The 26,150-nt window shown below is 39.7% G+C and overlaps 3 protein-coding genes across 4 annotated transcripts; all 3 read right to left on the minus strand.

Annotated features, from left to right (window-relative positions):
- Positions 1-446: 446 nt before the first annotated feature.
- Positions 447-5,097, minus strand: morf4l1 (mortality factor 4 like 1). The gene is made up of 12 exons (XM_018681467.2): positions 4,945-5,097; positions 3,783-3,829; positions 3,617-3,684; positions 3,433-3,519; positions 3,132-3,209; positions 2,993-3,018; positions 2,672-2,763; positions 2,395-2,496; positions 2,218-2,306; positions 1,930-2,102; positions 1,040-1,124; positions 447-950 (listed from the first exon to the last, which is right to left on the minus strand). Exons 1-12 carry the CDS (start codon positions 4,982-4,984, stop codon positions 866-868), a joined length of 972 nt encoding a protein of 323 aa, XP_018536983.1. The 5' UTR covers positions 4,985-5,097; the 3' UTR covers positions 447-865.
- Positions 5,098-5,921: 824 nt separating this feature from the next.
- On the minus strand, positions 5,922-15,676 carry pias1b (protein inhibitor of activated STAT, 1b). The gene is made up of 14 exons (XM_018681453.1): positions 15,637-15,676; positions 13,460-13,892; positions 13,143-13,227; positions 12,872-12,919; positions 11,942-12,032; positions 11,707-11,841; positions 11,455-11,560; positions 10,955-11,028; positions 10,560-10,720; positions 9,947-10,080; positions 9,682-9,859; positions 9,452-9,591; positions 8,739-8,773; positions 5,922-8,029 (listed from the first exon to the last, which is right to left on the minus strand). The coding sequence occupies exons 1-14, from the start codon at positions 15,658-15,660 to the stop codon at positions 7,682-7,684; spliced, it is 1,992 nt and encodes a 663-aa protein (XP_018536969.1). The 5' UTR covers positions 15,661-15,676; the 3' UTR covers positions 5,922-7,681.
- A 1,596-nt stretch (positions 15,677-17,272) lies between these two features.
- skor1b (SKI family transcriptional corepressor 1b) lies at positions 17,273-24,121 on the minus strand. 2 transcript variants are annotated; one of them, XM_018681444.2, is made up of 8 exons: positions 23,907-24,121; positions 21,637-23,393; positions 21,179-21,272; positions 20,966-21,070; positions 20,783-20,842; positions 20,087-20,161; positions 18,246-18,320; positions 17,273-17,416 (listed from the first exon to the last, which is right to left on the minus strand). In XM_018681444.2, the coding sequence occupies exons 2-8, from the start codon at positions 23,374-23,376 to the stop codon at positions 17,322-17,324; spliced, it is 2,244 nt and encodes a 747-aa protein (XP_018536960.1). In that variant the 5' UTR covers positions 23,377-23,393; positions 23,907-24,121; the 3' UTR covers positions 17,273-17,321. The 2 variants fall into 2 exon arrangements, with proteins under 2 accessions (XP_018536960.1, XP_018536952.1); XM_018681436.2 differs by having other exon boundaries at positions 17,302-17,419.
- Between the last annotated feature and the right edge of the window lie 2,029 nt (positions 24,122-26,150).

The raw sequence follows: 26,150 nt of genomic DNA on the forward strand, positions 1-26,150 counted from the left end.
GCAAGCAGGAGATAAGCAGTTAACATTTAGTTCATGTAGTTAATGGCTCAAATTGATATCAGTTCTTATTTTAGTAATATGAAATTACCACAGCATATTTGCATCCTTAATTAGCACGCACAGTTTTGGAGTGAGAATCTAAATAATTCACTCTTGATGAACTTAAGTTTCTCAAGGTTCTGATCAAACACAGCTCCTCTCTGAAACATCTGTTTTCAGCCAAACTGTTCTCTTCTCTAAGTCCACTCTGGTGCATTTTCATCAATAAGAGATTAGAGCAGTTCAGCCAAGAACATTCTAAAATGCTCGGGTTAAGACAACCGACTGTAATCAGTAGCAACAGCATAGAGCAATACAGTTTCCCTGTAGATGAGGAGAAGGACAATAAATTGTCCCTTGACATAACCATCTTGAAATTAGCTTCAAAACAAAGATGGACCAATGACTTGAGAATGAAAGTCTTTTATTAGAAAATGATGACAGCCTACAAGACAAATTTAGCCAGCATCTGAACCAAAAAAACAAAAAAAACAAAAAACAAACCAAAACAAAAATCATGATGAAATTCCTTTTCAAGAGGTCTTGGAAAATAACGGACAAAACAAGTATCATAGAAACTAAAAGGTGGTACTGAAAAACATACCAATACAGGAAGAGCGTACTCAGCAGCTTTCCACATGAAAGAAAATTAAATTTGTCCAGGGATTAGTGTGACATCGTGCTCTGATTCTTCCTTGATAAAATCGACAGATCTCGCACAATCCGTTCTCCAAAGGCTTTTTGTGAAATCCCATCCTTTCGACAGGTAAGAATGTCGTCTCCAAACTTCAACAAACAGAGGCTCCTAATTTTTTAAAAAAAAATCTTAAACTGCCTTGCGGTGGTACTCTGGAGGGGCAACTTCATAGTCACTTGCATTGAAGAGCGACGCAGAGTTCTTTACAAGATACCTGAGAACGGAGCAGCATTTTACTCATCTCTACTGCAGATGAATCAATACAGCTTTTATTAAGAGCTTTGTGAGGTCTTTAATACTCACTTGAGGAAGTCTTGTAGATAACTGAGCAGCAGTGCAAGGCTCTTCTCATCCAGCGGAGTATATGCCAGCATGGCTCCAATTCTCACTTTTAAAACCGAACAAGGAAACAGTTTTACTTTACACACAACTGCTAACCTTGTATTCACGTATAATACCTCTACAAACCTTTCAGTATTCTCACATTACTGGTCCAATTCAAGGCTACAAAGCAGCGCAGGACACAGGTCATAGTGGTAGATAAAGATGATTTACAAAGTGTAGTTAAAAGCAGCTGCAACAGGCTGTACTATTATTTCTAAAATCTATGTTCAGTTGTTCTTTATGTACAAGAATATGATAGCAGGTTAGCAGGATAGCATTGGTCTGTTGGCTTGTACTATACACCAGTTCACTGATTTTCTGTTGTAGGGTTTATTCATGTTCAACATTAGATACATATACAGAGTGTCTGTCTGTCTGTACTCTCTGTATCTGTGCGTAATTTCTGAAAGCTGACAGAAGTGTGAAACAGAGCAGTACCACTGGAAATCAAAGGGGGTGTGTAGCCAACAGTTCAAGCGAGACATGATCACAGGACACGACGAGGAATTTTTTTTTTTTTAAATGGTGGAACTTTGGGAGGAGAGGTTATGGGAATTGGTCAGAAATTTTTTAAATGTTGTTACTTTGCTCAGACACAGAGACAGAAATCTGCCTTTGGCTTTTCTTAAGACATTTTTACCCCGTCTTCCACCGTCACCATGTTATTTGTTGTTGTGAGACACTTTTGACTCTGAGCTGCCCTCTAGTGGATTAGTTTTTTTTTTTTTTTACTATGTAGTGGCTTTACTGTTCCTGCTCATCTCTATAACAAATAATGCAACAGTGTGGTGTTGTGGAAGTGTTTGTACCAAAGAGTCTGAGTAGATGAGGAGCGCCGTAGATCTGAGACATAGACGTATCTGGGTGGTTGGCCAGGATGTCTGCGTACTGCGGCCTCTCAAATTTGTAGAGAAGCTGTGTCCCCAGCATGACGTTGAAATATTCCCGGATACCAGCGACCACCTCGTTCACAGCAAACTCCCTGAGCAGCAAAGGGAAAAACAAGTCATGTTTTCACTACGCGCAGAGGTCGAAAAGCAAGTTGTATTTTGGACTGCCAGTGTGAGAAAATGAGAAGCAACAATGTGTGTTTTTACTTGCTGTCAGAGTTTCCTCTTGATTTCTTGTAGTTTGCATAATCTTCGAGGACTGCATCGACGTTCTTTTTGGCAGGTAGGTGGAAAAGCTGAAGACAAAACAAGAAGATGTGAAAATATAGAATGAAATGCTGTGAAAATGGTTGAGCTTAAAATTTGAAGTCATTGGTTACTAACCTGTTTTTGTCGTGTAATTAGGTCCCAGTCATCCACAAGCCACGGTTTCAACTCCTCAGGTATTTTTACTTTAACCTCCACTCGATTTATGAAGGTCTCCTCCTGAGCACACAGGAACAGAGTTCAGAAATAAGCCATGAAACTGCAGAGAATTAAACTTCTTACTCCGTTATTTTAAGTGCTGCTCAGTATTATTTGATATTAAATGGCAAATTAAAGACACCACCTACCAGAAAAATATTTACTAAAAGCAACATAATAGATTTTGTGAACTTACACTTTCAACAGTTGGGTCAACGCGTGCCCTCTTCTTTCGTGGAGGGTGGGTTGGATCTCCTCCTGAACTTGTCCCTTCTCCTGCTCCAGGAGCTGAACAAACACGCTTAAATGTTATTCACTGTGTGTGTTACTGTGACATTATTGTGACACCCTGCTACGACTCTAGCTATACTTGTATATTCTTGATCATTTACAGCTTCTATTGTAATGATGATGGGAAAACATTCATGCTAAAACCTGCAAGGTGACATTTTGGAAGCTTTCACTTCGTGCAGTTTAACAGTATCAGTTACATAAATACCCAGCAGTGTTTACTCACTCTTCTGTTTGTTCTTTTTGGTTTTCCTACAATGGAGAAAAAACAATTCAAATGTGTTAAAACAAAATAAATTATCAGGTATAACACCTCTAGAACAGTTTAGCAGCAGATGTGATAGCAGTAAATGACTTGCACTCACACATCATTTTTCTGCGTTGCAGCAGGTATCTTCTTATTCGGTGCAGCTCCCCTCATTCTTCCTTCTACATAATGGTCTCTAAATGAAGAAAACAAAATGTGTTCAATTAGTTAAGAGTGCATTACTCATATGAGTCAGTTTTCTGTTTTCAGGAGATTTCAGGACGGACTGCAGTGGATTTATTCATATTTTTGTGAACTTCATCTGCATTTTGTTTTAGTATCAGTTGTGCTGTAAATGCATCAGAACAACAGTTAAGTTAGTAAAAACTGAGGTTTAAGAAAAGAGAGAGTGGACTTACTGATTTGCCCTCTGAAGCTCTTTCTGTTTCTGCAGATTACTGTCCACATACTTAAGCACTCTGCTTTCAGGAACCCATTCGTCCCAACTGGAAGAGAGACAAACGCCAACAAATAAATCAAGCACTTCGGATTTCATTCCTGTACAAATCTTCAAGACTTGCTTTATCTAAAGAAAGAACTTACTTCTTATTCCACCCACTGTAATGAATAAAGTATTTAATTTGTTTGTCCTTGATGTTTATCTTAACACACTGCAAAGAGACACATGATTCATTGTCAGAAAAAAAGATATTAGAGACACAGAGGAAGATCATGTGATCAGACAGACAGGGTAACTGTGGCAGCCTACCTTAGCTTCGTAGAGCAATGGCCCATGAAAACACAGCACTCTTTCACCTGAACAGAGTGGTGGTCAATTAAAATGAGCATGACAGCAGTCCATGTACAACAAAATGAAATTGTGAGACCAACTAAACTGCTTGAACACATATACAGACACTGAAAGGTCATGACAAGACTTCCGATAGACTGTACAGAAACAACAAATTCTCGTTATTAAAATTCTTGAATGCCTCACACATCAGCAACTTGATGTCGTTCTGGTGGTCAGGAACAATAATTACATCAATCTCTGATGACTTTGTCACCTTAGTGGGGACTAAGATCACGTTAAATGAACCTCAGTCTGACTAGAGTCAGAGTTTAATTATTATGATTATGATTAGTTTCATTATCAATTAATCATTTGATAATTTTTCTGTCATTCTAATTTTATCATTTCTTTACAGTGCATTCATTTGATTTACTTTATTTTTAATTTAGACAGTAAATATTTTCCTAATGTCTATCAAACATTAAATAGCCTGAGCCTGAGATACTGAGCACCATGTACTTTGTCTCTAGCAGCATGAAAGCGCTATTGTTTTTAAACAGAAATAATGAACTCAGTGATTCACCAGCAGACATATGACATGTATTTCAGAAAGTTACTGAAATAATGTGTCAATAAGTGACTTATTTTTTTTAACTTGAGCAAAGTTGATTGGCCACACAAAGACCACTGAAGTAACAGGAGTACAGTGTACAGTCAGCAAATCTTAGATATGGTTGCAGAAAGCGGTGCATTAATGAAGCAGCAGCAGTTTTCCACAGCTGAGAGAGAGCAGGGAGGCGGCAGTGAGTCAGTAAGGACCGAACACTGCATGAATGAAGCTTCTGCTTTCAGCTAGCTGCCGACAACATCGCTGAAATTCAAACCCATGGACTGTGATACTGCCGGGTTACTGCTAACGCTACAATGTGCTGTAAAGGAAAATGCTTAATACGTTACTCAAGTGGCGAAAAAACACGACGAAGACGTGTTTTGTGTTCGTAGCAACAACAATGAAAGCTAACCGCGCTAGCTGCTCGACGGCGGCTGTTTCGCTAAACAGCTAGCTAACATTTCCAGCGGCTGCGGCACTGATCCGAGCCCACAGATTTAACAGGAGAAACAGCAGACAGCACGTTACCTTCTTGAAATTTAGGCTTCGGGTCCTGTTTCGGCGCCATTCACGGATTAAACTATCAAAATATGGGAAAAATCGCCAGCTCCCATTCCAGTCTGAAACGGCGCCGCTCTCTAAAAACGTCATGACCAGCGCGGTGACGCAATAATACCGCGACCAAAGATGCAACTCAGAATGAAACGACAGACAAATCATAGATGTATTACATTCAGTTATTCAAAATAGTCCTGGGCCCAAGTATTGTGCATACTGGTTTGGCTAACTGATTCACCTAAATGGACATGAGCCATCATTAACATTGTTAAATCTGTATCTTTCTTGCTGCTGTGTGCAGCAGTTAAAATCTAGGCAGTCTGTTATGGAGCCAGTGGAAAATGATCAACTTTTACAATATTTAATTATGATAAATTAATAAACTGATATATTCAAAATGGCACTATGAACAAAAAAAAAATGCATTTGAAGGATCAATAAACTCAAAGTCAAATGATTATAATAAAAAGATTATTAAATTTGCCAATTAATGATTCCACATTTTCTTATTCCATTAATAATTATAAAAGAATAATTGAATTCTAAAATGAAACCACAAAATTAATTTTGAAGACTTTTGAGAATGTACTTTTTGACGTGCATGTGTATTCATGTAGGGAGCAGCAGCAGGAGCTCGTGCTAAAAGCTGTTTTAGATTTATTCCGAGACTCCTTTTTAAGATTCAATTATTCCTCATATTTTAAAAACTAAATAAAGAAATTGATTATTAACAGCCAAATTAGTTAGCAGTTTAAAATGGTTTGTTTAAAATAACAAAGATGCACAGATGTTTCATTTTCTTTGGTGATTCTGATTCATCCACTGTGAGCATGTGCCGCACTGAAAAGTGTAAAAGGAGTGATTACGTTTAGAAATTTTGCCAAACAACAACCTTACTGCACTCTGTAGCAGAAGCACACACACTGTCCTTAGACCGACTATGAAGATGCACTTTCTTATATCTGTTTAATTCTTACAAATATCAAACAGCACAGTAGACCTTGTAGCGGTTCAAAATGATCAAAGCCTCTATTGAGTTATTGACATCATCTGATAGTAAAACAGACAGAGAAACAAAAAATGTTACAATGCATGTCAAGCAACAATGACATCTTTAAATAGCATTAATTATATAATTACAAAAGAAATATCACATACAATGACAGCAATGCATATCCACAAATCAAACAAATGCTGGAAATATATATGATAATAAATAATCCTAATTGTAAGCACAAGAAAAAAATAAAGGGAGGGGAGGCGTCCATAATAACTTCAATGGTTTCAACTTCTGGGCCAAAATGCGTGTTGTGATACACTCAAAGACTAAGCTATCACAGTTATCTTAAAGGCGGTTGTAAATACACTAAACAACAAAAAAACAGGGCTATGTGTTCCTGTGGACTCACTAAGGACCAGCATAGCACTCAAATCAGTGAGCTTTCAGATAATTCGCAGAGACATGCAAAGCTGAAAACTACTCTTGATGTTTTTTTTTTTGTTTTTTCTTTTAACTGCAACTGTGAACGCTTCACTGCTCCACACAACCTTTATGTAAAAAAGCAAGTGCTAAAATCAAACATAAAGATATCATGAAATGTCATTAACCCACTTGCACTCATTCATCATTTTTTAAATCTTTCAATTAAATAAATACTTCAAGTGGACCAGAAACTAGCCTTGTCTTCAAAGTGGAGCAGAAATTTGTTGATGTCGACTGGCCACTTCACTGTAGTTTTCTGTATATATTTTTTAAGTGTAATAAGCAAAGTAAAGCGGCTGTACTTTAAAAGAAATCACAATATTGCAAATCTTAGATGTGTAAAAAGGTCCAATTGTGTCACATGACAAGAGAAGGCTGCTTTGCTGGACTAGTGCCATTCACCCACACATTGAAAAAGCCTGGTCTTACAATACTGAGTTACTCCCAATGTATATATATATTTTAGGTACAGTCTGAACTGTACTAAAAAACTGCTCATATAGGATCTGACTTAAAGAGATGAGGAGGAAAAGAGTGCAGAGATTATGACAACAGAAGGATGTAGCGTTTGCTTTTGCAATTCTAGTGGCAACAGTTCCTAGAGGCATAGGGAATGCTTCTTTAAAAAACAGCATACATCCAACATAACTTACATCATAAATAATTCCTTAAAAATAATATGACCACAGCATGAATGTCTTACAGAAAAATCTACAGTGATGGCAAAAATGGCCAGATCTTTCTGCTGTCAAAACACATTTGACAGAATTGATGCCATTTAGAAAATGAAGAAACCATTCCACATTTTCCTGTTTTGCTGTGACTTGCCTTTTGTACATCTATAACAATGCCCATTTTCTTTATATTCTAAATATCATGTTCCGTAAGGTGTCACCTCATTGGGTTCTGTGCACGTAACATACTGAAATAATGCCATTGACATGGAATATTGAAACAAAACTGTAAAAACCAGGTACAAAAGGTACAATATAATCAAAGGACCACATGAAGAGGTGTGAAAAAGTCTTCAGTATTCACAGAAAAATATCAACTGAAGTAACTCACCGGACAAGAAGCGTCCTAAGTTTATATACATATGATAAGTAAAATTGAAAATAGATTTTCCTCTCTGTACATAGGACTGTATTCTTTCATCTTCCTCTTCCTTATTTACAAAGAACTCCTGTTCTTGAGGTCTCCCTTGTCTTTCAGTTCTGCGTGGCTCTAGTCAAGAGAGATAACGTCAGATATGGAGCCATAAATGGCCGCCGCCGCTGCTGCAGCTTCCACCGAGGACCTCGACAATCCTGAGATGGAGTGGCTGTCCCTGTCTCTGTCTCGCTCTCTGTCTTTGTCGCGGTCCCGCAGACTGCTGGAAGACACCAAACTACTGGTGCTCCCGCTGTTGCTGCCTCCGTTGGTGGCTACCAGTGTGCTGCTCCCTGGGGTGCCTGGCTGCTCCCGCAACATCTGAGAGGAACCGTAGGGCAGGAAACGGTTGAGGAGCAGGTCGTGGTCCTCTGAGGCGGACGCTGATGCAGCTGCTGCGGCAGCCATCACCATGTTGTAATGCTGGCAGGACAAAGAAGAGTGACCATTACCCAACAACCAAGCTTATACTCAAGTATGATGCTGCCCACTAACACTGACTTCTAACTTATGAGCTGCATTCACAAAACATTATGAGGCTAAAAGTAGCTCCTCAGGAGAAAAAAAACATATAAAAACACAAACACCACTGATTTCTGTCAGTCTTTTGTCTAAGAGTAATTCACAACACATTTCAGCTGTTAAAGTATCTCTTAAGTCTGTTGGTTAGTGCTGCTGAATTTCAGAATTATTCATTAAACCAAAAGTGTGTTCCTCAAACTGCACTTTGACGGTTCATTAAGTGAGCTTTAAATACCATCAACAATTAACTACTAATCACCTACAGCAGTAAATACATAAATAAAGCTAATTATTCTGGTGCTACATGTAGATTAATCTTTTCTAATGATGGAGGTTTGATTTGTTGGAAAATAATATATCACAGTATCAATATACAGATGGCATGTGATGCCTGACACAATCTGCTAGACAAGTTATAAAGTATCTGATCTATTTGTTAATTAAATCTACAGTGTCCGTCTATCAATCAGAGTAAACTTGCTCTAAGAAGCTCTGTGAATAGCTCTTGAGAGGAAACTATTTGCTAGGAACTTTTAGCAGCACTTGGGAGGATTCTGACTGGTGTGGTAAGCCACTGTAAATATTGCCTGAGGTATCTGAGTAAATGTACCTGATTGTCGCCTTGGAGGAAGAAGAAATTTAGATCTGCAAGAAAAGCGAGAAGACTCAGTCCATTTACTTCATTCAGGATATACATTAATCACATCTGCAGTTACAAACTGATCGAACAAGCAACAAACATCTGTGTTCAAAAACTGATTTGTTTGTCAAATCTGTTCTAATATAAAACTTGCATGTACACTAAGAAAATGATGATCATGATCATTCCTCCTCTTCCATACTGACTGCGAAGTGATCCTCTCCTAATGTGACTACGCTGTGTGAGATCATTGCCATTATTTACATAGAGTCCCATTTCCATGCTAAAACTCAGCTTCAACAGACTGACTTAGACAAATCAAGAGGTTATTTTCATCTCGATAGTCATGTGATGGGTTTACTGTGTGTAACAAATCTGCACAGGACATATTCCTTCACTATCTCAGCGAGTATACACTGTCTGAGGAAACAAAAAGAGGGAATTTTATGCTACAAACTTAGCTAAGGTGGCAAGTTCAGACCACCAAAGCCTCAAATTAGGAAGTTCTTATGAAATGAGTGCTGTGTATTTTGCCCCTCATTTCTTAAAGTGTAATTGCACTAGAGAGGTACTGCCTCACAGCCAGTATGGACACAACAAATGATTTCTGAGAGCAATAACTTTTTCAACATGATACAGACGTGATTGTTGTATTAGTCTTTTACAACAGGTGACAGATGTACCTGGCAGGTCACTGGCTGTGTGATAATAGTGGCGGTAGTCCTGGATAAGAGGTGGAGGAGGAGGAATGTAGCTGGTCTCCACAGGGGGCATGCTGGGAGCTCTGGACACAGGTGAGGCCTGGCTGTGTAGGTTCAGTACCCTGAGAGGGAACAACGCAGATCAGGTTATTGACAAAAGCAGAAACACGACACAGCTAATCTCACTTCCTGTGTGTGGTTTGGACACTAACCCCTTGTTTGCAGGTGGAGAGACAGGTGACAGCGAGGGACAGGCCCTTTTAGGAGGCGGCTCGTCGTCTAGTTCATCCTCTGAGGAGCTATCCAGTGTCAGGTCAATCACATCGACTTTCTTGCTGTTGTCATTAGATGATCCCCGTTTCTGTTCATGCATCTCTGTTCGAGACAAATCTAAAAAGAAACAACAGGGTCACACTCTTGTTCACTGTTCACAATCAAGAGCACGCTTGACAAATGTGAAATCTGTGCACCACATACCGCTGTCCACACCATTGTATGAAGCAGACACCTCCTGCACCTCTTTCTTCGACCTCATGGGGGCCCAGCTTCCATCTTCTTTGAACTGGATCTCATCACAGTCAGAACAGCTATTCAAGATTTCCATGAACAACCTGTGAAAACAGCAAGACGTTTCAATACAATTTGACAAGTGTGAACAAACAAAAATAGTGAACTTTTTTCACCAGGCTAACTGCAGAATTATCAACTTAAAATGTACTTGACAAGGAATGCATGATATCAAACTGCATTGTGGCTAAATCTTAACCAGGTTCATGGACATTATGTGTTTTCGCTGGAGCCCTCTGGTCAGCATCTCAACTGTGCTAGCACAGAGGGTGCAATGAAATGAATGAGGAGACTGTGTTTTTTTCACAGTGTTGGTCTGACATTAGGTGTCATCTAACAAACCCAGTCAACTTTTCTCTGACCATACTCAACCACACAGATGGCTACAATAAACAATTTAAAAAAAAAACAGATTTCAGTAAGTCACACAATGCAAATATCTGCAGTTTGTTTCATACCTTACATGCTGAAAACAAACCGTCAAAGTGGAATCATACTGTAGATGAAGCAGTATTGCGCTCACCCGTCAATAATGAGGTGCTCATACGGTGCCTTCTTGTCACAGACCGGACAAACCCAGGTCGGCTTCTTCTCATTCATTTGGATATAAAGTGTAGCATCAAAGCACTGAAGGTGTGAGCATGTCATCGCTCTGCAAGGGATTGTCAGCCTCATCTTCCCCAGCTTTGAAACAAAATACAAGACACAAAAGATACATGTCATTTCTCATACTGTATAAAATACTACTCAGTTTTATGACAGAATGTTGCAGGACAAAACAATGGCACAGTTCACTGCCACTGTGTAACCTCTCCATTTTTTGTCTCTCTGCACAATAATATAGAGTTCTTGGCAACTATCTACAATAACAGCAGGAGGCTTTTTAAATTAAGAAGTATTGGGAAGAATAGTATTTACAGGACACAGGAGAGAGACTCGTAGACTGGTGGTGGCGATCTCACTCTCTGGATCAGCTGTCAGTTTCTCTTTGACTGTGAGAAAGAACAAGCAAAATGCAAAGATGAAATACAAGAATACAGGCTGTTTAATCCAAGTGTATGATATGTTGACTAATTTAACCCCAAACTACCTCAGAATTCATCTTTGACTTACAAACACGTAATACAATTGATGTAAATATTTACTGTACAGCTCCATATACAGATAATAATACAAAAACACCACAGAGGAAAACATAACTTATATATGTCTATAAAGAATTAGCTATTTTAAAAAATGGGCCTTTTCAGAAGAGGGGTTTCCTGGAATCTTTAAGGAACTGAAGACCTTTGCAAAGCTTAGTTCCCTTTATAAGTCCTGAGTTTAATTTCTGGAACTTCCCATTTGTGTGTGATCAAACAGCCAAAAGTAGCAAAACACATTTTGTGTTTTTACTACAAAATCAACTGGTAACTTACTCAGAGCTCTTGAGTGGTCAGGATTCCTAATTCCTTTGGCCCGTAGTCTTTGCAACAACACTGCAGATGACTGCTGTCTTACCAAATAAACAGCCATGGAAAAACTCTAACAAAAGAGATAAAAACAATGAGTAAAAAGGTGATGCTGAGGTGACCAATATCCCCCTCCATGGCTTAAAAACAAACAGATTGTGCATGTGATGACAATTGTTTAATAAAACTTTGCCAATATTCTGACATGGATCTTCTTACCCTCCCAATTTCTGAAGTCCATGACACCACAATTGTGTTGGGGACCGTGGTGGACAGTCGGACAAGAGAGGTTATGTTGATGGGACGACTGGGCCTTTTTGGTTCAACTCCATTTTTGGTAGGAGGAAGATATCCCTGCAGATAAATCATCAAACAGCAGCAACTTTGACTGTCAGTAACTGGTGGTGTGATGCACTTTGACAAGACAGACAAATGACAGACTGTCTGGACTCACCGGGAGATTACAGGGTTTGCCGTTCACCTTCACACACAGATTAGGGGGGAAATGATCCTCCTGGGGACAGCTTGTCTCTGATAAACAAAATCTGGAAATGAAGAAAACAGATTACATAGGTGATAAATTCAAATGTTGAGGGACTAATGTTTCTGTTGCCACTTTCACAAAAAGGTTAGCTTGCTTGCTTATTTTACCATTTCTGTTGTGTCAAGTACAGCCATCTCCATCTATGATATAGGAGAGCACTTCTTAAAGGATGGCATTCATCCAAACAGTGAATAGTTAATTCTGCAACTAAGGAAACATGTCAGTTTTTTAGTCCATTAGGTATTTTCAAGTTAATGTAAGGTTTTACTTGAGGTAATATAACAATAATAATTTTGTTTTTTTGTGTAGCACTATTCAAAACACAGTTAGAAAGTGTTTTAATGCATTGGGTAATGCATGCACTTATACTTGCTTGCCTGTGAGCCATCACAAAACTATACTCCTGGACCACTGGCAACCACTGCTTTAAAATGAGCTAATATTGTACTTGGACTGTATTGTCCAGTCTGTTAAATTTGTCCACAGTAAAACATTGTTTATTTTTTTAAATGGCTCAAGTTCAGTGTCCAGGAGACACATGCCCCCCACATCCTTTGTTCCACAGTTCAGAACCTGTTTTCATGGTAAATCATCTTGATTCTTAGCTTAGTCACTTATTTTTACCTGTAACTGCAAGCTAATAAATAACTTAAATGTTAAAGTTAAAACTTAGGTTAAGGTTTTAACTTAACCTAAGTTAAAGCCAGACTAGACCACAGTTTCTACAATGTGCAGATAACTTTTGCTCTGAAACACAGACCCACTATTCACTTAACAGCAAATATACATCTCTGATAAAATACAATGTTGTTCTGCTCAGAGTATGTTTGTGAGACATACCTTAACTGTACTTGAACGGCAAAGTCACATTTGGTCCCAGATATGTCCCTGAAGAATAAAAAGAGAAGTCAGGTCAAACACCATGTTTAACAACAACTCAGTTCTCTCTGATTGATTACAGTGTCAGATAACACTTGCTTTCTAAATCATGTTAACCTTGTATTGTAAGAGGGTTTGGGAGTTACAATGATTTCACTGGGATTATTTATTCTTCCCTCTCATTTCCTTTGACAGCTGAAGACAGTTTGCACCAGAGAGCTTTCTCACTTACATGGAACTGCTGATCTGTTGAACTTGCTGTGGTGTTAATGCGAACGCATAACACGCTTCCTGGAACCGTTGACTGTTGTCTGAAGCTACAAAAAAGAAAACAGAACACAACATGACATTAAGAAGGCTAATGTAAAAAAAAAAAAAATCACTGATCACTAGTATCCCATATTGAACTTTTAAAACTTTTTGAACTTTTGACTGTGCTTTTGACAAATTATGGTTCAGATGTCTGCAGTCACAATGCTCCATCAGTCAGCACATGAGAGAAACGTATTATCACTACACACTGAGCTGAGCGAGAAGTGGTATACTCACCCAGGCTGGTGGGCTTAATGAGCTCATCCAGCACGTCGTAGAATGGCAGTCTCTGAAGCTTGACATCAGGGTGTACAGGGTGCAGGGCAGAGGGGAGGTGAGGCAGACTCAGCTCATGCTTAGGCCCGAGTAAAGAGACAGGCAACAAAGGCGACGGGGAGCCATGGCTGTCAAATCCCAGCTGGGCGAGGCCAGCGGGCAGGCTGGAGGCAGAGTGAACACCGGGCAGAGCTAGGTCCACTGGTGAAACCATTTTGGTTGGGAAACGCCGTCTATAGAGCTCTTTGATCTTCATCTGCACTGCAGGACTGCAACCAGCCTTGAGTAGGTGGAGAGCTTTGGTCAAAAGTTCATGTTTGCGTCCGTGCTTATTGCGCCCTGCATACCCCAACAACACCTGGAGCTCCGAAACTCGAAGGCTCATTACCATTTGCTGATGAAAAATGAAGAGTGAGAGAATCTATTACACCCTGGAAAACATATTTTTGTCCTCTAATGTAAAGAGACAAGTTTTGACACAAAGATTAAAATAATTTCTTTGGCATTTGTACAATTAATGTTCCATTGTACAGTATATCTAACAACCACTGCCACTCTGAGATTACTTTGGTAGAGACAGGCCACTGACTAGAAACACATTTCACAACACATTTCTTAAACTAAATCTAATCTTTTAAAGCCTTAATTTATAAAACACCACCACAGACTGCAAGTGAGGATACAGAGTGTGGCCACAATAACATGAGAATACCATGTAAAAAATTATGTAATCCAATACAACAGAGACATTTTCTCAACATCATGTCACAGAAAAGTTTATTCAGCTTTGGCAATTTTTCAGAAGGCCATGTCTGATATTGTATTATGCTACCTTAAATTGTAAGACGATCTTGTTATTTCATTGTAGACAAACTAACAAAAACACCCAGCAACAAAATACAATGTAATGACACAGAACATCTTTTTTGAATTCTCAACTAACATCATACAGTGTAATACAGTCAAATTAAGCAAAACCACAAGACTTAAAATCTACACCTCTGAGACACAGAGACAATGAAAACGTAATATTATATTGCACAGGTAATAACACCTTTATGTCCACCTTATATATAATGTTGATATATTGCCCCTACTTGTGAATAACTGTGTTTAAAGGTGCGATGTGGCACCAAACATAACCGACACACTTTATGTTGTCATTATAAACACAACTTGCAATCATTAGGCCTGCAAAAAAGGCTGTCTGTTACTTAGTTATTACTCAGTGTGGAGCGACATAAGGTAAATCTTTGAGTATCTGGCTGCATACCACCAGACATAAATGGCAGATTTAGAAACAAGTAAAAGATGTAGATATCTGTTTACTATATGGTAATGCTACAGCTCATATGTGGTAAAAAGGAGGAGTGTCAACAATGCAGAGATTCGTTTAGGAAGACAGCCGATCAAACGGAAAATGATTCTGGATTACAATTAAGAGTGTTTTCTGTCTATTGATAAGTAATTGCAGATATTAAAATAGTAGGAAGGTGAAAGGAGACAGCATAGACCAGCTAAAAGCGCTTGAATGATGCTGGTGTCATCTGACTTAAACAACACTTACTTTTACACGATTTACTTTATCTCGTGTATTTGAGAAGTAACCACCAACAGGGGCCAACATTACAGCTACCCTGGCTGTGGGGAGTGACTATATTTCAAGGATTGGCATCATATCTGGTCAGAAATAATGCTAACGTTGATGGAAGCTAAACTGCGCTTGGCTTCCAGGGAATAGACAGAGCCCGTTTTTTGGCAGACATTGCGGTCCGCCCGGTCAACTACGGATACTGTCAGGTGGCTGATACTATGGTGCCCCTGGGCTCAAAACGCTGACATGACTGTGGCTTTCGACTTTTCCTAAAAGGCGATATGTGTCCTTATCTGCAGGTGAGCCGCTCAGCAGGGACAGCCTAACGCAGCGTCGGCAACAATAACAAAGCTAATGCTAACGAGCTAGCCAGCCAGCTAACAGTCTGTCTGGCCTCCTCTGCTTTGCTGTTTTGCTACTATATGCTTTGATAACAACACTCCTCTGGTCTCTTCAGTCAAGTAACAATGGTGCTATGATTTGAAATTCAAATCTCGCTGTGTGAAACGTCTAATTGTCAAGCTAATGTAGGGGCTCACTTTACCTTCAGTTCCGCACTCTCCGCCATCTTGTTACATTGGATGCGCAGGCGCAACAGCCATCCTCAAGGGACAGGGCCGATTCAAAATAGTCTGTCGCTTCTCGGCAGCAGACAGGAGGGGACGCTGCCGTAGCACATACAAATACACCAACTGTTTTCAATATACTTAATAATCAAAGACTAGAGAATAATCCAAAAATTTTAAACGGATTTGTGTGGCAGAAGTTTGTTTTTCTTTTGTCCCCTCCCATTAATTATCATAGGACCCATCAGATTAATCTAGTGACCAGCTGGAGGGGATCCAAACCACTGAACTATCTAACTGTATATCATATGCTATTATATACAATCCAACAGAATATAAAGTTGTTAAAATGATCTACGCCTTGATCAGCTACAACAGTAAAATTCTTTGTATATATGTATGTACACATGTGCACACTGATGCATCAGTATTAACAATCTCTTGGTGTAATATAGAGTATTGTGTAATAATACATCAGTCAAGAATAATAAGTACTTCAAATAGTGCTGATGGTACTTTTGCACTAAAAAAAATGAGCACATGACTTTTACTTGTAATGGAGTATTTTTACATTCTGGTATTGCCACTTTTACTCGAGTAAAGGATCTGAGTACTTCTTCCACCACCATTTGTCAACTTGCTGAATATTAATGGTTTATCAAGCACAAATGACAAATGTTTGCTAGTTCCATGGTCGATTGTTGAATTTATTTCTTTTCTATGGTGCAGCCTCAGAAATGTTAAGTGTTTTCATCATCTTCTTTTTGCTGCTATTCTGTAGCATCTGAACACAAAAGTGAAAGTTGCAATCAGAAATTCAAAGGGAAAGCAAATTCTTTGCTTCTACCAACATAAATAGGTAAAATCAAGAGTTACAACAATTCATATGGTCATATTTTTCTGTTGGTTATCTTGCAAATAAATCATTTGGAGCAAAGTACCAGGGAAGGTAATTATATCTGTTGAGACTGCTCAGGGCAAGAATTCACATTTTTTTTTTTTAAATAAAATGATTTATTCATTAGCCATGAAAACAAATATTACATGAACAAATAAGCTACTCTTAATAGAATATGTCACTTCTTACAAGGTTGTGGATGTACCAATTTAGCCTTCTAACTTCTATGTTTTCAAACAACAAATAGGCATGGTTTGACTGCTACAAATAATCATTTTGTAGGCCTATTTCAAAGCACAGGCTTTTTATTTGTAATTCCCATCACTCGTTTAAAGTGCATAACATCCAAAGTAAGCTAATGGCCCGCAGAGAAGAACACAACAAAAGTAGTAGGCTAATTCACAATACTGTGAAGATAAGGAGCAATGAATTGGCTAGTCAAAGCTGCTATTATTGACAACAGAAAACCAAAATAACAACCTATAACTATTACAAGATACATACATTGTCATTGCACTTTGCCACAAATAATAAATATCATCAATTGTATCATTTCAGGAAAACAAATTTCACCGTATGCAAGATGGTTACATAAATGCTGAGGGGGTAGATACACATTTTGAAATATTACAAGTAATTACAAGTTAGTCTACTTTCAACTTGATTCCTCAGAGTGTCTCTGGAGATTTTCCATGGTTTGCTGTTTGACAGATGCTGCAGATGTGTCCTTTGTTTCTTTGTCATATAAATGCAGAGCAATCTGATTCAGGGTGGTAGCAGTGGAGATTTGAAGGAGCAGGACCCGGTGCAGTGGCGAGGAGTCAACATCTTACAGGAGAAATGGTGCAAAGCGTCGTGAGCTTCTATGAAGAAGGAGATGAAACCATCAATAGTGCACATGCATGCGAGTGTAAACTGGTCTTATTGAAAATTACTTATAATACATACTATATAACACAATATAACACACAATAGGCTGGGTATCTCCACCAAGCCAGTGTGTGTTAAACACAATCACACAATAACAGGATCAACTGATTCATGGCAATGCTCCAAAAATGGTGTAAAAACAAGTTTGGTTCGACCTTGTACAGTCTATAGTCTGGATGTATGACAGATAATTGTATGTCTGTGTGCCTCCAGGTGCAGAAATGTGGTCTACACATCACCCTGGCTTCTATTCCACCTGACTGTGCAATAATTACCAAGGTTCAATTTGTGCTGAAAGAGTAATAAGTTCCTCTGTCTTGGTCAAGCTTGCTACATGAAGTGTGCAAGAGAGACTGGATAACCAAGACGCAAGGATGCATGCGAAATGCACACTAATGATCACTTTAAATCATTGAGAAAAATGTTATGTTTCTTCATAGTTTCCATAACGTAACAGTCAGGTGTTTGTATAATTAATATGTGGAAATTACTAAATTGATGATAAGGAAATAGTGGGAAAAATCAAGTTCAGTTTAAAGTGTTTTCTACTTAAGTGCAAGTGAACTCAACAAGCTGTTTTACGTATGGAAGCACTTAATGATGCCCTACAGATAAACCCAGACAAATCCACAATATCTTGTACACACAGACCATTTTGAGCATAGACTGTCATCAATCACATCGGCAAATGTGCCACAGAGAATCTGTAAACCCGCGGCATGTGTGCTGCATCCACTCCCTTTGCTTTATTTTTCTCACCTCTGACGATGTGAAGCTGCTGAACCATCTCCTCCCTGTAGGAAAGTTCCCTTTTCATTTGATCCTGAAAATTATCTGCGGAACAAACGGCAGGCACAGATTTGAGTCAGTGATGCGGCTGGTGAGCGTCCTTTTAAAACATCACAACTAGTATCAATGCAGACCTAATTTCATAGAGGACAAGTGTTAAATCACCACCTTAAAATACCGAAATTGTAATTTACATGAGTTTCACATGAACTTCAATAATAAACAAAGGAGGAAGTGAGTTCAATTGGATGGCATCTTTTAAGAGGCTGATCATATTGACAGCACACAATACATTGAACTGGTTGCAGATTTACCAACCTCTAGAGGGTGCTCTTCTCAAGCTAAAGCAACAAACCATGAACAAACTCCAGGCCTCCTAATTGTACCGTCACATGAATTTATGCTTTATATTATTTAGAGATTTAGGAGTTAGCCTTTTGAAAAAAAAGTTTCAGTCTAAATTATCTGTACTTCTTATTGAGTTGGTCATTGTTGGTTTTCCAGAAAATTTTAATAAATGGAGCAATGAGACTTTAAATGAAATATAAAGTGTAAACTAAAAAAAGACACTTTATGCCCTTTTTAAAATTTTATTTAACTACCTAAGAAAAATCTTTTATTAATGTTGTAATTACTATGTTTTTGTTAATATTTTAATTTAATCTTGAAAGCAGACTAAGAATAGACTTGATCTGTTGTGTTGTCTTGTCACTAAATGCTCCCAAGAGTTGGATCCAAATATTACCAATGAACATATAAAGAAAAAAAAAGTATCTGTGGATTTCAGTTAGGAAGGAAAGTGATGGGACAATAATATCCAGAGCCCCAAAATACAACTGGAGTGTTAAATAATTTTTGCTAATGTGCATTTATACAGAACTCAGCAATGTGCACACTCTACAGTGATTTTATTGTTCTGAATTAATTTCATCAGTCACCCTTCTTTACTTTAACGTAGTGGTGTTACACAAAGATGAGACAAGATAAATATTTTTTTTAACCAAAAGTTCACATTTGAGATATTATTTCTGGACAGACTGTTAGTATCAACCCACAGTACTGTAGGAGTATGATGTTTATTTAGATTAGAAACTGACGGTGACCGAGCTAAATAACATGCACTGGTCTTCGGTAATGTAACCATTTTGATAAAGACAAAATAACTTTGTGCATGACAGAGTCTATTGTATCAAATAAAATTTTACCAACTAGAAATCTTTGAAACCTGTTTTTTTTTTTTTCAATTAGTATTTATTCTTCATTTTAATATGAGATTCCTAAAAAGTCAGATGCCTTCATCCAGGCAAGGATTCAGTTTCATATTGAGAAATAATCTGAACAGCACACATTTTGGGTTTTAAGTGGCATCCCATAGGGTATATACGGTATGTATTTAAATCCATTTAAAACAGCATCATGTCAGTTCTGATATTTCGGTTTAATAAAACATTCTCCTCCTTTCAGTATGTCCATATATATTTAAAACAGCTGTCTGTACTGACTGTACTGACAGCTTTTCTGTAAATTAAAAGGGTTTTGAAAATACTCTTTTCCAGGGGAGTGTGTCCCTGAACCACTTAGCATTTTTGGAAGAATGTTGCCCTTTAACAGATTTTTGCTCTGCACATAGAGCTCATGCATGCCACCAAGGTGGGTTTGGTCATGCCGTGGCAAAGGTCACGCTTTGGCCTGAATTACACAAATGACAGAAGAAGCAAGACTTTTGACTCTCTGTCTATTAAAATAAATAACTACTGCAGTGATAAAAAGCCAAAATAGTGGAAAAGGCACTGTTGTAGAATTAAGCTTACCTTTCAAGTTCTGAAATTCACGTTCCAGCTTTTTCCTCAGCTCAACTTGTTCTAATAGCTGCTTCTGTAGTTCCTCTAAAAACAGACAAAAATAGAAGATGTTTGAGGAGGACAGTTACAAAATGCCTTTGTATCAGCTTACTTCTAGGACGCTTTACTATTTTTAATGACAGTGATGAGGACACCATCATCATCATCATCATCATAATTTACACTGAAAATTCAGAGCAGGTCTTCCTGGGCCTGCAGTCCAATAGAAAAAATAAATCCCTTATGCTTTTGGGACAAATCCCACAGAATCTGCCTCAAGGCAAAACACAGAAAAAAAAACTGAGGCCCTGTCTTACACTTAGTTTAAATTCCTAAGAAGTTTTGTAAGTGACACTTAATTAAAGGTGGGTCCAAGTCAGAAATACAGTGGGGTATGGCCCCAAGGCCTTAAAATTGTAAAGAGATGGAGATGGCAAGGAGGTGACAGTTGCAGAAATTACTATTGCATGTAAAATTACAATATGATCCAGGCTTATTATATAACATTTAAAAACATTTGCTTTTATTAAATGAAATTGTGTTCACTCTTATATTCTTATATAATAATAATAATAATAATAATAATAATAATAATAATACTAATAATAATAATAATAATAATGTATTTGAAGAGCCTTGTCGTCTAACAGTAAGACACCGTCTTACCTTTTGCCAGACTTTCTATGTTTCTTTGTGTTGGCAGAGCTCTGGCTGAGGCTTCCCCGCCTGAACACACAGAAAATAAATTATATTCCTCTGTCTGCAGAAAGAAACAGTAGCCCCCCTATGTCTTCCAACAGACCTTATAACACTGAAAAACTCCTATTGTCTGACCTCGGTGTGACTTACCATCATCCGACTCTCGCTGGTTCTCCTCGCTGTTTTGTTCATTAAAAGATTTCGTTTCGATCTCCTCCACTGTGGAAGACGGCTCCTCTTTACTCGCACTCTCATCTTAAGAGAAAATAAATCGATGTAATTTTTTTCCGCCCTTTTCGATTTTTTTTCTTTTTTGTAAAACACCTAAATCTTTTAACAAAAACAGAAAAAAAAATGTCTAACCATTTGTTGTAAGTACTCCAGTCTGGTAATTCGCAGGTCTGAACTGATACGGACTGCTCCTTTGTTGCAGCTCACCCCTCTCCGGTGTGTAAACCTAAAGAAGAAAGAATCACCACTTCTTTCAGCTCTTAAAATTACAAGAGGTTTGGTTAAATGATCATAATGAATTAGAATAAAATCTAAAAATAATAATTAAAAAATACTCTAAGTTGAAGTGTGTATATTTTTATTTAAAGAAATGATTTGGGTTTTTTCCTAAATGTTGTGCACATGCTGTTTGTTACTGCTGTTACACCGTTTTAACATAAAAGACAAATTTCCCCCCAAAAGGACACAAAGATTTATCTGCTTAAAAATACACACAGGCCAAGGAGAACAAACCCACTTGCAGGGAACTGTTTCAGTGAAATATTACAGCTTGTGTTATCGCCAGTGTTTCTCACTTAGAAGTCACTCACTTCAGTAAAAGACGCGGCTATGTGGGTCTCTGATAACTGCTTGCTCTGCAGTTCTCTGTCAGAGGACTGGGCCACGTGCAGGCTCATTTTCTGGGAGTCAACCAGGCTGCTCTCCTGCACGCCCTTACAGTCTGAGTGGTTGGGTGAAACACCGTGCGCCAGGCCGGGAGGAGTCCGAGGACATACCGAGGACAGAGGCCGAGAGTCTCCCCCCACCTCTTCCTCCTCCTCGTCTGGCGTTTTGTTCGTCTCCACATCCACGTCCGGCTCGCCCTCGCTGTCCACGCAGGGGGACACGGAGCGGTAGCTCGAGCTCTCGCTTAAAAAGTCGGGTGATAAATACCCAGTGCGACAACCGTTGTACGCGCCCCTGTTGCCGTACAGCTTGGCGATGCACTCGGCGTCTTTAATGACGGGTCTGAACGCGGAGACGTAGCTGATTTTCCGGGGCGCGAGGGTCATCCCCTCCAACGGCCTCGCCTCGTCCCCGGACTTGTCGTCTTCGTTACGCGCGGACTGCGTGCTGGAGCACCGGTCGTTTTCGACCATGCTGTCTTTGGACGTGTTGGTGCTCCGGTCGCTGTGCTCGGATATGTCCATGTCAGTTTGTCTGGGGGGACACAGCAGGTCTGGGGTGGGTTTGTGCTGACTCTGGGGGTAGGGGGGCATGGGCAGCGCGCCCGCCGCGGGCCAGAACATGGGGAAGGAGTGATAGGCGCTGTCCTTGGTACCGGGCCACAGGACACCCGGGAGGCCCGCTTTGCTTTGCTCTCCCATTATGCTGTCTTCTTTCTTCTGGCACAGGCCAAAAGCTGGGAACCCGTACGGATGTGGGAAGAGCGGCGGTGGGATCTTCTGCAGCATCCCAAACCCTTTACTGGGCACCGGGATGACCGGGTAGCTGCGCGTGCTCGTCATGCCGCCGCGGTTGTCCTCGCAGCTGAGGATTTTCGCGGGTATCTCGGGTGAGTCTCGTGGACGGTTGGGTCCTTGTGATTTTAACGAGGAGCTGGACTCTGACCCACAGCCCGGCAGCGTCCTCTTACGACTGCCCCCGTTGAACATGGCCTTCACATCTTCCCAAGCGTGTAATATGTCTGTCGGGCTGCCTTTATCTGTTAATTTAAGATGCCGCCGCCAGGAATTAAAATTCGCCGCGTCTGGCTGCGTGTACTTGGACTCCGGCGTGCGGTGCGAGTGAAATATGAATTTATTAGGAGAAAAATACATGTTGCAATAGGAGCACTTGATGCACTTGGCCCTGGAGCTGTTGTATCTGGCCGGGATGAAGCTGCCTCGACTCCCCCAGGCGCACTCGTGGGACACGTCAAAAGCAAAATTTTCTGGAAGTTTAGGAGGCGAGTGAGCTCCCAGAAACGACTTACAAAGTCTCTCGGCCTCGCGTTTGGTGATCATCCCACAGCGCCTGGAGGAGATCGGCATCGCCCCGGCTCTGCGCAGGATCTCCAGCTGGACCGGGGTGCACTGGACGCAGGTGATCCCCAGCGCCACGCGACGGTTGTGTATCTCGTTGTAACTGTAATTCTTCAACAGGGTGTTTGATATCTGCGCGAGGCAAAGTCTCTCCTGGCCGTCTATCACCAAAGACACGATGGGTATTCCGTACAGCACCGTCTCCCCGACCTGGTTGGGCTTCAGGTTGGTGGTGCTCGAGTAGGAAAGTTCTTGTTTGGAGCTTGGCGAGGAGCTGGAGTCTCGCCCCGCAGGTATGGAGTCCATCCTTGGAGGCCTGGAGGCTGCAGAGACGACGTTTGAGGTGAGCATGTGAGGTTTTTTTTTCTTTGTCAAAGCAAAACAGCCTCAAGCAGAAGTTTATAATAAGTATTTAATAGCCTACACACGCTTAAGTTCATTATTTAGAAGCAGGTAGATCAGCCTGGTAAACAGGAAATAAGAGGACAGGGCAGTTACAGGCCTGCGTTTTAATTAAGGTGTATGTTTGTGTATTTTTTTAAAGAGCAATTCTTCAAAATTAAAGCAGACAGATTGTATCGATGGGTAAATGGTAGGTTATATTACATGCATTCAAAACTCCACTCAATTTTATTCACCTGCAACTTCTTTTCTTGCTTTTGTTGAAACCGTTAAAACACAACTGTCTGCAGGTTGAAATTCTAGATGATTTCACGATTTCTACAGAATATGCGTAAAGAAAACGTCTTAGTGGACGAATTTAAGTCATTACACTTTATGGAACTGCCTAAAACACGGGCTGTTAAATGCTGTCTGAACCAGTTTCTGAAACTCACCTTCAGTGTTCACGCAGCTCCCCTCCGTCGTCAACGACAAAAGCTGTGATGGAGCAGTGAACGCCGGAGCGATGTAAGAAGTCTGTGCGTTGTTGTTGTTGGAGGATGTAAAGATGTTTGCTTTGGGAGTGAGACGCAGTTTGTCCGCGCGGCACCGCCTCCCTCCTGCTCGCTGCTGTCCTCCTCCTCCTTCTCCTCTCTCTCTCTCTCTGCTCTGCCGTCGCTGTGTGCGGATGGTTTGTGTTGTTGCAGCAGCAGCAGCAGCAGTGCCCACATGGCAGGCAGACTGTAGTACACCCCCCCCCCCCTGTACGACACAGACAGCAATCAAGTGACGGCAAAACTTATGGTAAGGCACTCCCACTCACACAGGCAGTCTGCATTAACTATGGATTCATGAGGATGGTTTGAGTATTTGGTCTTATGGTAGCCTGCAGGTCTACACATATGGATAAGGCGCTGTGTACAAAAGGAGAAAGTGATTTTAAAAACGGCCACTTAACATTTTATTCAGCGCAGCCTATAGGCCCCGATGTTTAAATAAATTCTAAATTAAAAAAAAAGAAAATACGCACATTAATCTTTCATTACTCTGTAGCCTATTGTGTCGATCACAATGCATTAATTAATTCTTTTGCACTTTCCTGCTTTAAAAAAAACGCAATGTTATTGACGTTATGAATGGAGGAGGCTGCGGTGGGATTTGGCTTTCCGGCTACAAACAGCAGGGACCCACCGACACATTGTTGTGTGCATGGAGTCAGGGCCTGCATCATGTGCTGGGTTCCCACGGATTCACCGTTTACAAGCTACACATCGCCTACACGCGTTTTTGACAATAACCAGCTGCTCTAAAGGTCACTCTCTCTGATCTGCGCTTAGGGTTTTTGTACCCCTAAAGCTGTAAGAAATACATCAGACAGAGAAAACAATGCGGACAGACTTGCGCCACAACAGACGGGCATTTAACTTTTTTTTTTTTTTTTAGTCAATAAAGGTTTGGGTTAATAATTTTCCTGTGGCACACGCGCGGCGCCGAGCACTGATGTAATATTGATGAAGGTAACAGGACACGTTCCTGTTGGTCCTATTGACTCCAGAGGGACATAGCTGCAGCAATAACCACAATTTGTCCATAATTATTATTTTAACAGAGGAAGATGCATCGCTGATTTGCAGATGGATACCATTTATATATTTGGCGACTACTTCCGAAATAATAATAATAATAATAACAACAACAACAATAATAATATACTAATAATAATTATTATTATACGTTTGGTCTACAAAACAGAACAGTTTAGAACAGCTGTCAAATGCAAATCAAAATGTAAATTATGACTAATATTAAATGTGCGAATTTTATTCCTGCTTTTGTCAGATTATATTAAAAGTTGCTAATAAAAATTACCCGCATCAGACTGACTTAATAGCTAAAATGATAATTTTCTCGATTCTGTATCGTAATGACCATCATTTTACAATCGCTGATATGTTTGCCTCTGGGATTAAATACACTGGAACAAAAATAACTGAGATCAGTGTACAAAACGTGCTGTATTTATCAGAAATGAAAATGCATTTTATTTTAGAGCAAAAGGTCCATGTGAGTAAAGAGACACTGGTCCTGGACCTGGTGCGTCTCCTCACGTCAAAAGAGCTGCCAAATTCAAATTAAATAGCAATCTCTTCCATCTGCCTATCTATCGATTATTGAACGGTTACGCCCTGTTAAACCGCAACTGTCATCAACACAGACCTCTTAATTAAAAGCTATTGTTGCCATCAGATAAATTCAACGTTTTATTGACAGTGTGAACCACTCCACCTGAACTGGGATTAATTTAAATGCCTGTTTAAGAGACAAGTAACAGGCAAATAAACCCTTAAAGTTCTTAACCACGTCCCATCAATGCTACAGACTCATATATAAACCATGTTTTCAAACTAAATGTTCACGGACCCAATCACTGACACAACTGGTGTGTAATGAGCGTCTTTCAACCAAACCTGAGCAAGGTAATGGGAAAAGTGCCCCAAAAAGTCAGTGAGGTCATTATCAGACTCATGCATACTCTACCTTTTTTGTGCAAGAGAGAACAGCTCATTTAAAAGTGTGTCTGCATTAATCACAGTGCTGCATCAAAGTATGATAATCACCTGAACACTCTATTAAAATAAAAGTGCCAGCCCAGGGGAAATCTTACCTTACTCTTTAATTGTTTTGAGGCTTTGATAGGC

The sequence above is a fragment of the Lates calcarifer genome, linkage group LG10, assembly GCF_001640805.2.
Source record: "Lates calcarifer isolate ASB-BC8 linkage group LG10, TLL_Latcal_v3, whole genome shotgun sequence".
NCBI classification, from domain to species: domain Eukaryota; kingdom Metazoa; phylum Chordata; class Actinopteri; family Centropomidae; genus Lates; species Lates calcarifer.

What these genes read in the sequence shown, in the direction of transcription:
- morf4l1 (XM_018681467.2), bottom strand. Translation starts at nt 4,984, where the DNA reads ATGGCGCCGAAACAGGACCCGAAGCCTAAATTTCAAGAAG. An exon ending in CATTGCTCTACGAAGCTAAG is followed by an intron (nt 3,685 to 3,782) that starts GTAGGCTGCCAC and finishes GTCTCTTTGCAG; the next exon opens with TGTGTTAAGATAAACATCAA. An exon ending in GAGCTTCAGAGGGCAAATCA is followed by an intron (nt 3,210 to 3,432) that starts GTAAGTCCACTC and finishes TTCTTCATTTAG; the next exon opens with AGACCATTATGTAGAAGGAA.
- pias1b (XM_018681453.1), bottom strand. Translation starts at nt 15,660, where the DNA reads ATGGCGGAGAGTGCGGAACTGAAG. An exon ending in GCAAACCCTGTAATCTCCCG is followed by an intron (nt 11,842 to 11,941) that starts GTGAGTCCAGAC and finishes ATTTATCTGCAG; the next exon opens with GGATATCTTCCTCCTACCAA. An exon ending in GGACTTCAGAAATTGGGAGG is followed by an intron (nt 11,561 to 11,706) that starts GTAAGAAGATCC and finishes CTCTTTTGTTAG; the next exon opens with AGTTTTTCCATGGCTGTTTA.
- skor1b (XM_018681436.2), bottom strand. Translation starts at nt 23,376, where the DNA reads ATGGACTCCATACCTGCGGGGCGAGACTCCAGCTCCTCGCCAAGCTCC. An exon ending in TGGAGTACTTACAACAAATG is followed by an intron (nt 21,071 to 21,178) that starts GTTAGACATTTT and finishes TTTTCTCTTAAG; the next exon opens with ATGAGAGTGCGAGTAAAGAG. An exon ending in GCAGCTTCACATCGTCAGAG is followed by an intron (nt 17,420 to 18,245) that starts GTGAGAAAAATA and finishes CCTTCTTCATAG; the next exon opens with AAGCTCACGACGCTTTGCAC.